The sequence below is a fragment of the Pteropus alecto genome, unplaced genomic scaffold (assembly GCF_000325575.1).
Source record: "Pteropus alecto unplaced genomic scaffold, ASM32557v1 scaffold101, whole genome shotgun sequence".
NCBI classification, from domain to species: domain Eukaryota; kingdom Metazoa; phylum Chordata; class Mammalia; order Chiroptera; family Pteropodidae; genus Pteropus; species Pteropus alecto.
This window is the reverse complement of record NW_006432945.1, coordinates 16,323,404-16,334,850: the sequence shown is the minus strand read 5'-3', so window position 1 is coordinate 16,334,850 and position 11,447 is coordinate 16,323,404. Positions and strand designations below refer to the sequence as shown.

Genomic DNA, 11,447 nt, shown 5'->3' with positions numbered 1-11,447 from the left:
GCTGCGCCTTCGTTGTTGGCGCAGAGGCGCGTCAGGACGAGCTCGGCCAGCAGTTTGGTGTCTCTTCCTTCCGGGACTGTCATTCATGCGCTGGCCCTTAGCGCAGCCTTGATCTGTGCCGCCCGATGTCCCTGTGCCGCCTGACGTCCCTGACAGAGCAGCCCAGGCCGCGCTTCGTTGCCTGACGCTGGCAGAGGTCTGTGACGGCGGCCCCGGGAGGGGGCCACAACTGGCCTGGACTCCGGGGAGTCCTCGTCGTGTCTCTCTGAAGAGACAGTGATTTTGAAGGAAGAGCACTACGGAGTCCTCTCCCTGGCCCCAGCCCGGGAGAGACAGAACCGGGGTCACTGTCCGGGGAGCCTGTGGTGTGGCCTCCATCATGCCCCACTTTTGGAAGTTCTGGGCTGATGGGGAGAGAAAAGGGAAGAGGGAAGGGCTTCATCTTATCTGGAGTGGTTTAGAGGCTTCGGAACGAGTCCAGACTGGACAACTGATCCCCCAGGTCAGGAATTGGCTCACGCTTAGGCTAACATCGGAAACAGAGAAAGGGAAACTTAAACAGGAGAAAACTAAACCTCGCTGTTCAGGAGGGGAGGGGAGAAACCACCCATCGCAGGGTGCGGTGTAGGGTGAACCCACAGTGGTGCTGGTTCAGGCTGAGTGTGTGGGAATCGGGGACAGCGACAAACGTGTGTGAATTAGGTTTTTACAAAAAGCATATGTGTAACATGGATTATTTGATTATGAGAATACGGTCAAATAACTGATTCAAATTATATTGATTGCAGCAGTTTGAATTTGTCAATTCTGAAGGCTCTAATATCCTTTTTGAAATATTAGATACCAATAGTTCATTAAGGTTGGCAAACTGGCCTCTGGCCTAGATTCTGCCTGCCTGCTTTCAACACAAGAGCTAAGGATGACTTTTACATTTTTAAAGGTTTGTAAAATAAAACAAACCTTTAAAACATGTTGCCTGCAAAGCCTAAAATATTTACCATCTGGCCCTTTACAGAAGTTTGCCAATCCCTGCTGATGATAATGAACTTCTGTCACTGGAGTTTAAAATACAAAACAGAAAGCCTAAAATATTTACCATCTGGCCCTTTACAGTTTGCCAATCCCTGCTGATGATAATGAACTTCTATCACTGGAGTTTAAAATACAAAACCGTTTTTAAAAATTTGAAAGAGCAGCACTGGTATAGTTTTCAGGAACAGTTAGTGATCTCCCCACCAGCCACCGTGTGAAAAACTAATCATCGACTCAGCCCCGCGATCGTTTGGCTTCCACCCGAGAACCTCAGGCTCCGGAGTGTTTGGCTGTCCGGGTGTTGCCTTCTTTCCCCGCCCACAGCCCCATCCGAACCTCAGGCAGTCGTCAGGTCTCTGCAGCCTCTGCTCCCACTCAGACCCTCTCTGGCCTCTGCCTCAGGTCGTAACACTGCAGGCCTCCCTGCTGCAGTCACAGCCCCCTGACCACGTCCGCCTGGCAGTGCTGGATTTTGTCTCCTCACTAGGAAAACTTCTCTTATCTGAAGCTCTCCAGGTAATAACTCTTAATTGTTGTTGCTGTTAACAAAATCATTAATAATTGACGGAGTTTAAGGGGCGTTTAGGTTTTTAACTTCTGAATTCTGTGGATTGTTGACCATGAAAGTGGGGCGGGGATTATTTTGTGAAGAGAGAAATGTGTGACTTTGTCAAGAGAGAACTCATTTTAAGTTTTCTTTTAGAAAAGTATATGTTGACATATGTAGAGTTGGCTGGAGTCCGTGAGTCCGAGTCCAGCTGGGCCCTAACACACGCTGTTCTTGGGGAAGAACATAGTTACTTCTAGGGACCAGTGTATGAGGAAATTGGGTCATTTACTGAGATTCTCTTGATTTTTGTGTCCATGCAAGGGAGCCCATTTGTTTTTAAAGACAATACTTTTGAAAATGTTACCAAGTACATATAGTTGACCGGCAGGTATTTGCAGTCACACCCCAAGGCCTGGCGTGCGCCGCGGCTGTGTGAAGCCATGCTCCCCTTCCTGGAGTTCTGCCTGCTACTGCGGCCAGAGCCCCACAGTTCTAGATGGGGGACTGTCCCCACCTCCACGGGAGAGACGAGTAAAAGCTCACGGGTGAGGACCTTTGTCAAAACCACAGTGGACATCAGTAACGATGAGTAAAATCTTTGAAAGCAAACATTTCCCTGGTTTGTTTCCTGAGGACTTTCTTGTTCACAGGTAAATGACCACACCGTTTATCTCGTCACGTGAGGTTAAGTTTCAGGAGATGAGTGAGGTTGTTGATAGGTGGTGAGCGCTAGGGATGGATGTCTGGCGTGGGAGACAGTGTGTGTATCTGGGGTGCAGTTTTCAGCAGGGTGAGAGTCAGTGGAGCCCTCGCCAAGGTGACCTGGGAGCCGAGACCTGAAGTGGGGGTGAGCCAGGCAGGTGTCTGGGAAGCCGGCTCAGCCTCTGCAATGGGGAACTCCCCTCCCCCCACGTTGGGGGTTTGTCGGTGTAGCTCAGAGGTCCTGGGGCTCGAGGCTGACGTAAGGACTTTGGTTTTTACTGTTGGTTTTTACTGAGGCAAGTGGAAGGATTTGAGAGCAAAGGAGCGACGTGACAACGTTGTGATGCGTGTTCTCTGGGACAGAATTATGAAGCTTGACATCAGGCATGTCGAATGCACTCTACTAAGGTTTTCCTGCATTTGATCGGGTTTGGTTCTCTTTTTAGGATAAAATCCTGCCTGGCCTGTCGTGTGTCTTCGCCCTGCTGCTGGCCGACGGGAACTGGCTGCTGGAGCACCACGCCGTGGAGGCCTTCACTCACTTTGCTGAGGTTCGCGCAGTCTGTCAGTGACCTTCAAAACGTTTCAACGTGTCAGACATTCCAAACATGCAGAGATTTTTACTGAGCTGCTTTTGTACCTTACCTGTCAGTTTCTGATGGAGGAACGATCACCAGTCTAAAAGTGAGGCGTAGAGAAATGAAATGACTGAGGTCCTGTGGGTGGTGACAAGTGAACACATGCTCCAACCAGGTCCGCAAACTCGGGCAGGCCCCCAGGTGCTAGTTCTGGGTTGGGTGAAAACACATCACCATGGGGTCAGGTTGAGGAACACACACGTGTTCGTTTGGCTCCGCAGAGTAGGGGGCCCTGCCGTGAGCTCTTGCTTCCCTCCCCCCCTTTGCTGTGTGGTCATGCGGTCGTCAGGGGACCCGGAGGCCCGGGGCTGAGGGGCCAGAGTGGCCCACTCTAAGCCTGGAAGGACTTGAGCTAACCATCTCCTGGGTGTCCTCAGGCCCTGCGGATTTTCTTTCAAAATGCATTTTTGATTAAGGGAGCCCTTAAAACATCTGTGTCTTTGCAAGTTGTTGAAACTAATTAAAATTGGTCTTACCAATTTTTCAATAGGGAACGAATCATGAAGCGATAGTCCCAGAGTGTCTCAGATCTGAAGAAACGAAGAACAAAGTCGTATCCTTTCTGGAGAAGGTATTTATTTTACAATAGAATCAAAATAATACCGTCACTTATCATGTTACTTTTTTTAAAATTGTATAGTTGCAACCAAGTCACAGAAGTTTACACTTGGCCTCACTCTGCCTGTAGTTTTGGATACTGTAGCGTTGACAGATCCCTAAAGTGTTAGTCATCATGATTAGATTTGCATGCGGAGCAACAGGCCTGAGAGGCTCAGGCCTCCCACTGTAATGTAGATGACTTAGGCTTGGCTTTTCTGCGCTGAGACCAAGACCTGCTTTGCTAACCTGTAACGCTTTTAAAGCTGTGCAGTTAGAACCAAACGGCTCCGTTTGTGCTTACCTGGAAACTCACAAGGGGACAGTGTTGGGACGTAAGTTAAGGGTTAACTGAAGCACTAACAGAACAGTTGAACCACAAATTTAGAACACCGGGAGAAAGTAAATTCCAGCTTCCACAATCTGCCTGCTTCACAGGCGAAGGCAGAACAGTGACACCTGTGTGTTTTCTGAAAGTGACACCATTTGGTCCTAGTAGAGGATGCTGATTGCTTGTCTGTTGTCATCTCTGGCAGACGGGGCTTGTGGATGAGACAGCAGCTGCCAGAGCCGAACGCGTGAAACAGGAGAAAGCGCTGCTCTGGGCGTCGTCCGCCCGCACGCCGCTGGCGGCAGAGCGGCCCCCTCTGCAGGTACGGACTGCCCTCGAGAGAGGAGAGGGGCCACTGCTTTATGGTAGCTGCACTTTTAAAAATCACATTTCTTCCTCAGAGGTTATGAACACGTATACAGCAGAGGTGGGACAACAAGAGAGTGAGGTTTGAAACTATACACTGTCACTGTTCCTTTCCGTTGTTTGCAGTAACCCTGGGGAAAGCTGTGTCTATACCAGTGATGCTACAGATGTAGTTTATGACTCAGAAGGAAACCAGCTTAGCTTGATCCCTGGCTCATTCATCAGACCAGCTTCTAATTTTTGGCAGTGTCTAGAAATCACATCTACTTATTAAAAGGCAGAAAAATCTGACATCACCAAGGATATTGAAAAGCTTGTTTTGAGCACTGGTAGTATATTTGGAATTGTAATCCATAAGAGAAGCAATTTCCTAGTAAGTTTGATACAGCTCTTAAGAAAATGAGTTTAAATGTTAACTTGTTTTCAGGACATGTAACTTTTATGCTTGAAACCTATAAAGTTACATATTTTATCAGTGACGTAAAGGAGTCCTCCAGAACCTATGATGGCCGTCCACTCACCTGGCTCCAAGAGCGTCTGAGTCTGAAAGCCCATAGCTCTCAGCAGTTAGAAACTTCGTGTTGAAAAGAAAATGAAGCATTTAGAAAAATCCATACTTGGGGCTTTTTGTAAGGACATATTATACGTCTATAAAGAATACTCACTGCACATTACTGGACGAGACGCCACTTAGAAAAATGCTTTCCCATGTTTTTCTAGATGACTGTGGGGCTGGAGGGGCGAACCAATGGCTAGAGTAAAATTTGCACATGCCAGTTTTTTAGTTTTAGAATTTGTTCTGTAAGCTTCGCTGTAATCCAGAAGGAAAGTTCTCTATCCTTTTTAGAGTGGGTGCCATGGCGCGACTCACCCCACGTTTCTCTTTGCCAGCCGCACGCAAAGAGAGCCCGCCCGGGCCGCCCCTTGGGAGAGGAGTACGGGGCAGCGCTGCAGGCAGCAGTGAGGGCCCTGGACGCAATCGAGTCACTGCTGCACCAGGCTCCCGCTCCAGACGGGCTTCTCTCGGAACTGGAGATGCTTCAAGGAAGGATCGATGAGCTAAAACGCCGTGTTCTCTAGGGTGAAACTCGCATGGACCATATTGTCCTTAGAGTTGGGTATGATTGTCGTCATTCTACATTTTGTAAATGAAAATACTGTAATTATGTCTATACATTTTCTAACACATAAAACAACTTTTATAAAGTTAGATCTAGTGAAAATAGTCTTTATTGGATATTTAAAGAACAGGATTATGGGGCTATTTCTCATTAAGCACTTTGGTACAATGTAACATGAGTGGAACAGCCAGACACTGTCCAGGGCCGTTCACTCGGCACACCTGTAAACATAAATAAGCTGCCTAAGGAAACCTTAGCCAATTTAAAACCATTTGTATACTTTATAGCAAATTTTTTTCAGTAGGTTGTATTTTATAATAGAGCTAAAACTCTTCTCACTGTTAAAGAAATGGCACAAAATTAAGCTAATCAGCTTAAACTTTTGTTATTTATTTTCTTCCAGGATTATCCTGGAAAAAAAGTGGTAGAGTCCACCTTTCCATAGCACTTGCTCCTCACAGAAACTGGCCTTGGTCAAAGGCACACAGGCTCCTCCCACGAGAGCCTCCGCCCAGGCCCGAGCCCGCCCTCCAGGCCCCTCACCATTGGCAGACTGGGAAACGAGCTCCTGGTAGGAGGAGAACAGGATGCTTTCGAGTTTTCCTGGCTGCAGAGCCTGCTTTGAGGTATTTGAGTTTTTTAAAAAGGAATCCTCTTTCCTAAAGTTTAACTCACAGCCGTCGTCACCAGCTGTTGTCTTCCCAGTTCAGCTCCCCTTCGTCTCCCCAGCCTCCAGCCTCTGCCTGCAACAAGACAAAGCAAAGCCAGGGCAGCTGCTGAGAAACCGTCTCCAAACGTGCAGGGGGCCAACCCGTGTCTTTTGGTGTCGGGACATGGTTTCCTCGTGCTGGTAAGATGCCTGCCTCACTGCACCACGAGCTGGAAAGCAGAGGCTACTTTGGTTCCAGTCTTACCAAATGACAGCACTGGAAGAGAACCTTGATGACACCTTATTCTTGGTTTAATCTCTTTTCCAAGTAAAAAGGTGATTTTAATAACTGGTCCATGGAACGCTTATTAGCCCAAGCATTGCTGGGGAAGGAAAGATAATAACAAGACCGCTTTTTTCCCCACTATATGCCACCTTGGCCACATGAACCCGCCGTGTACATTAGTCTGTCCTTCCCCTTGGTGGGAGAACAGCACGGGGTGTGCTGCGGAGGGGCCTGTGTGACTGGCGCCTGCGAGGGGCACGTACCTCGGCAGTCTCGGCCGCGGCGAACTTGGCAGAGAACAGCACCGCGGCTGGGGGCCTGTCCTCGCTGCGGCCCACCGCCTCCGCCCTCAGAGCAGGGGCAACGAGAAGAACAGCCGAAGGCTTGATTTCGGGGGTCATGTCAGCAAACCAGTCCAATTCGGGGTCCTGGACTGGCTTCTTTTTCACCTGGATGGTAAATTCTTCCCCTAGACCAAGTTCTGATGGGACCTTAAGGCGCCTTTCTTGTGACGACACTTGAGGTGGCTTGGTTTGGTCTGCGTCCTCCAGGCTTGGTGCGGGACTGGTCCTCTGGGGTCGGCTTGATTCCAGAGGCTTGAGGTCCTCCCCTGAGGTGACTGCGGCAGTGACGCCACCTCCTGAGTCCCTTTCAGTACCTAAGCTGCTGGGTGACTTCTCGGCTGACACCTCCAAGTCGGGGAGAGGGGACCCAACAGCATCGGGGGCTTCCGGAGGCCGGACCTGGGCAGTGGCGGTTCTGTCCCCAGGGTCCTCAGGCTCACTCCAGTCAGGCCACTCCTCAGACGTGGTGGGACTTGACGGGAAGTTTCCACTGTGTCCTGAGGTATCGTTCACATCTGAAATTCCATTAATGGAAAACTTAATAGGCTGAGAAAATTGAGCACCTGTGGGGACATGTGCAAGGATGCATTAGGGGCAGGGTGACGTTAAAGGGACACAGACAGCTAATTTCTTAGACATCTCCTTGCAAACTAAACTGCAAAAGCAACAATTAGCACACCCTTTAATAACCGTGTCTAAATGTAATTGTTTACTGGCATAACTGTCTATAAACAAATACAGACATGTTCTAAGGCAGACAGGGTGACCCCCACGACATTCATTATGTGGCGTGTGTTCCGGTGATTTTGCCTAACTCAGCACAGCTTCGCTTCACACAGACATTGCCCTGGCGTGCTCTGGGCATTCAGAAGCCTGTGCCACACACTGACGCTAACACTGCACTGGACGTGTTTAACCACTGCTCCCGGCACACCTCCTAACATACAGTTTGGAAAGTGCTGCACTAAGGCATCAAAAGTCCCAGAGTGAAGTACTTGGGGCAAAAAAGAATTCAAGTAATGCCACCTGCTCTTCTCCCGGTTCTGAAGAGGATGTCGGTGCACACCTGTAGTCCAGGAAAAAAGATGAGGCCCAGCTGACCACATCATTACAGAGACGTCGGTCTGTGTTCCTGAATTTAAACTCAGGAAAGCTGTCTCAGTGTTCCTACCTGTCTGGAAAGGGGCGCTGCAGTCCTGCGGCACGTGCTGCTGGCTGCGGGTGGACACACCGCCGGATGAGAAGCCCTTAGGGGACAGGCTGGGCAACCTCTGCCCGTGCTGGCTGCAGACAACGTGCCTGGGGGAGTCTGAAGGGAAGAAAAAGTCCAGAGAACGAGAGGGATGGTCAGCGCTGCTGCTCACACACGTTTGGTGAGCAACGGTTAACGGACACGGGTGTGTTTAACACACCTAGTGATGGGATGACCTGTCCTAGAGGCGTTTAACGACAGCCTGCGTGCACGTGGTGATGCAGCAGGAAGGAGTCAAGTGTCAGGTGAGGAGCTGGATTAGGTACAACCTTAGCACACTGAATGAGGAAAATGACAGCCTTTAAAGACGCTGGTGATTCAGACCAGAAAATTCCTATTCAAGAGTGGGCATCGCTGAAAGAATTCAATCAAAACTTTGGCTAAATACTTCCTCTGCCTTAAGAGGGTGAGGGCACAGACAGCCCGGGGTGGGGTCGGGCACCATGTAAACACTCCTCTCGCAGGGCCTCGCCGAATCCTGCCACTGTCCTCCCTGCTGTGTCCCCTTCTCCAGCCTGCCTCTCCCAACGCTCACGCAGGCTTATTTCCCCTCAGGTGGCAGACACTTTAATGTGGGCCCTTACTTGTAATAAGTCTGACCTTACACGTAAACTGTAAAAGAAGAGAAGGGAACACGTCAGAGTGCCTCCTTCGCACGTGCCCCCCTAGGGAGGGCCAGCCCTGGTGCCCACGTGCAGGCTGCTGCGTGGCTCACCCTCTGTCTCCAGGGAAATCCTTTAGTAAACATTCACCTGCAGCCAATTTGGTGCCTTTTCAGGGTCTCAGATTACAGAGTAACCCAGAGGGACGGGATGTAAAATGTCCAGCACTAGAGAACTCCATCCAATAAATAAAACCAGTGTCACTGAGGAGCGAGGACCTCAGACCTCAGCTAATTTGACATGACCCCTAAGCTTTATCTCAAAATTACACATAAACGCCTCCCGCCAGGATCCCCCTGGCGTGAAACTTGCTGGCTGGCGACAGAGACTTCACCCAATTTAGTGCGTGTATGTTTCATAGTGAAGAGGCGGCAGCTTCGGCATCACCTCACGCTCCTTGGAACCACGTGACACTGGTGTCACTGGCACCAAGGACAAGCTGCTCTCCCTTCAAAACTTCTGCAAGCCCGTGCTGCTTTAAAAATTCTCATGGCATCAAAACAAAATCCTATGTGATGGTTCTTGTCCTAACGACCTTCCTCTCGTGCCGCCGCCGCCCCCGCTGTCAGGGACACAGCGCTGGGGACGCCACGCCCTCGCCGCCGGCCTAGTCGGGGTCGTGCAGACGCGCGGACAGGCAACCGCACTGATTCGGAATTCTTACCCTTGACTTTTATAGCCTCTAAAGGCCAGAAATCACTGTCTCCCAGGTAACATCCAAAGAGAACAGACCAGAAACAAGGATTTCTTAAGGTACCTAAAAATCAACAGCTTTTCCCCAACAAAATCGGGTCTTAAACAGCTAGTGGCGTTAAGAACTGCTACAACCGTTTGGGAAACTGACAATATCTGTTAAAATCTAAAGTGCATTCTTTCACCCAGTAACTCTACTTCTGGGGCTTTATCCTATAGCAACAAAACCCAAACTACACAGAGGTACGTGTATAAGGATGTCTCCTACAGCACTGTTTGTAGTGTAGTGGTTAAAAATCCAGATGTAACAGGCATCACCAGGGAAACCACTGAATGAATTACATTCAGTGAAATGAGGCAGCTGTGGAAATGGTGAGCGAGGCGTGTGTGCCGGAGACTGGTCCCCGGTGAGCTGCTACACAGAAAACAATCAGGCTGGACAGTTGTACACGGTATTTTTCTCATTTTTAAAGAAACTACATGTGTGTATAAGTATGCATCTGTCCTTTTGTGGGCTTAAAGAAAGGGGTGAAAGCATCCTCACTAAAATACCAATATCAGCTGCCTGCCCCCCAGGAGTCAGGAGGGGGAGCCACCAAGTTTTCCCCCTGTACGTCTCTGTGCCATTTGACTGACTGAAACCCACGTGCATAACTTGTATGATGTTAAAAAGCTAATAAATTAAAACAGCAACAGCGCTTACAATAAAAAGCTAGACATCTGAAGTCCTTACCTTCGGGGGAGAGGGCGGCGGTTTTCGTGAAACTTGGGGCAGTGCGCTTGAAGATCTTGGTTCTCTCTCCTCCCACCACCACCTCTGGGCCCAGGAGAGACACCAGCACTGCTAGGCTGTGAAGAGTGACCGCCACAATGGAGCTGCTGGTGTCACGCAGGCCCAGTAATACCTAGGAGCACGCGGACAGGGGGTGAGTGTGGACAGCCACACTGCCTGCCTACCCCCCGTCACCAAGTGGGGACGCCGTGACCAGGGGCTGCCCTCTCAGGTGACCTGCGCTTCTCAGGTGCACGTTCTAGAGCAGCTCCCGAACTCTGTGCTCAAGGACCAATACTTCCCCTCCTAATCCACCGGACTGATGCTTTTCCAAAAATACAATACAGTGACTCCAGGTCAAGACGGCAGGGTAGGTACACGCCAGAATTACAACTAAATTACAGAACAGCCATCACTGAGAACCCCGGAAATCCAGCTGCACGGAAGTCCTGTGACTAAGGATGTAAGGCCACCGCCTGGAGATGGTAGGAGGGGCGGAGACACAGAACAGCCAGGGCCCACACCCACGTGTGGCGGTACAGAATAGGGAGGGACATCTCGGCTGCAGAGGTCCCCCCTGAGGAGTGCGTCCCATCCCCACGCAGACTCCTCAGCCCAGGGTGCCAGTGCTGGGAAAAGGAGTCCTCACGCGATCTGGCTGTTAGAATAGGCGGGGATTCTGAGATGGAGGGGTGCGGGGTCCAAGTGTCTTCTTTAAGGGCCTGCGTAGACTCACGTGCTCAAAGCCACTTGGCTCCAGCACTAAGGCAGCAACTTGAGAACCTTCAGGAACATTATAGGGAGAGATGAACTGACTAACATCAGGATGAGGGCTGGAGGGTCAGGGCTCAGGACAGCTCTCTGGGTACGGAAATGCTGGCAGGTGCCCTTCTTCCTTTGTTGAAGCCTCTGCCCACCCAGAGCAGGTGAGCACCAAATCTGACCTCTCGTTTAACCTGGCTACACCACTGGCCCCACCCTGGTGATTCCAACACCCCACCCTGCCCAAATAACAGGCCCTGCTGAGCCTGTTCCAGCAGCTCCTCCCCACAAGCAGCCTGCCTCGGCTCACTGCTCACTTTCCTAAGTCTCTCAAAGGTCCACGAACCCAAATGAGCAGTGGCTGGCCTTGGCGTGCCTTGCACCCCTTGCTAAGCAGCTGCAAACCTGGCACAAGCAGTGACCAATCTCAACCCGCACTGTAATTCCCATCGGGTAGCCCCCCAAGCCTGGCAAATGCTGTAGCCAGGGTTGGCCTGGAACACGGCCTCAACTAAGTGGCCACAAGTCCAGCACAGGTGGTGGGTGGCCTCGGCTCCAAGAGTGGTGCCCACTGAGCGTCTGAAGATCGGTGACAGATCAGTGATAGCAGCAGCTGGCCTCAGTTCACAGCACAGCCTCTCCCAAGCAGGACCTCCAAGCCCAGCACAAGTGGCAGCCATGTGCAGATCA

General features: G+C 50.5%; 2 protein-coding genes across 8 annotated transcripts in view; one reads left to right on the top strand and one right to left on the bottom strand.

The window, feature by feature from the left end:
• Positions 1-5,878, top strand: part of CUNH1orf112 (chromosome unknown C1orf112 homolog) — a 40,693-nt gene extending 34,815 nt beyond the window's left edge. For 2 of the 3 annotated variants that reach the window (XM_015586205.2, XM_025043976.1), the window contains 6 exons: positions 1,435-1,548; positions 2,731-2,835; positions 3,413-3,493; positions 4,056-4,172; positions 5,108-5,334; positions 5,741-5,878. In XM_015586205.2, coding sequence (XP_015441691.1) covers positions 1,435-1,548; positions 2,731-2,835; positions 3,413-3,493; positions 4,056-4,172; positions 5,108-5,296 — 606 coding nt within the window. In that variant the 3' untranslated portion in view covers positions 5,297-5,334; positions 5,741-5,878. Of the gene's footprint in view, positions 1-1,434; positions 1,549-2,730; positions 2,836-3,412; positions 3,494-4,055; positions 4,173-5,107; positions 5,427-5,740 lie in introns of those variants that run through there. The other variant, XM_006907814.3, reaches the window with a different exon arrangement.
• SCYL3 (SCY1 like pseudokinase 3) overlaps positions 5,224-11,447 on the bottom strand; it is a 28,263-nt gene continuing 22,039 nt past the window's right edge. For 3 of the 5 annotated variants that reach the window (XM_025043980.1, XM_025043979.1, XM_006907816.2), the window contains 4 exons: positions 9,957-10,128; positions 7,788-7,925; positions 6,536-7,179; positions 5,429-6,080 (listed from right to left, as the gene is read on the bottom strand). In XM_025043980.1, the coding sequence (XP_024899748.1) occupies positions 6,021-6,080; positions 6,536-7,179; positions 7,788-7,925; positions 9,957-10,128 (1,014 nt within the window). In that variant the 3' untranslated portion in view covers positions 5,429-6,020. Of the gene's footprint in view, positions 5,352-5,428; positions 6,081-6,535; positions 7,180-7,787; positions 7,926-9,956; positions 10,129-11,447 lie in introns of those variants that run through there. The other 2 variants (XR_003045103.1, XM_025043978.1) reach the window with 2 other exon arrangements.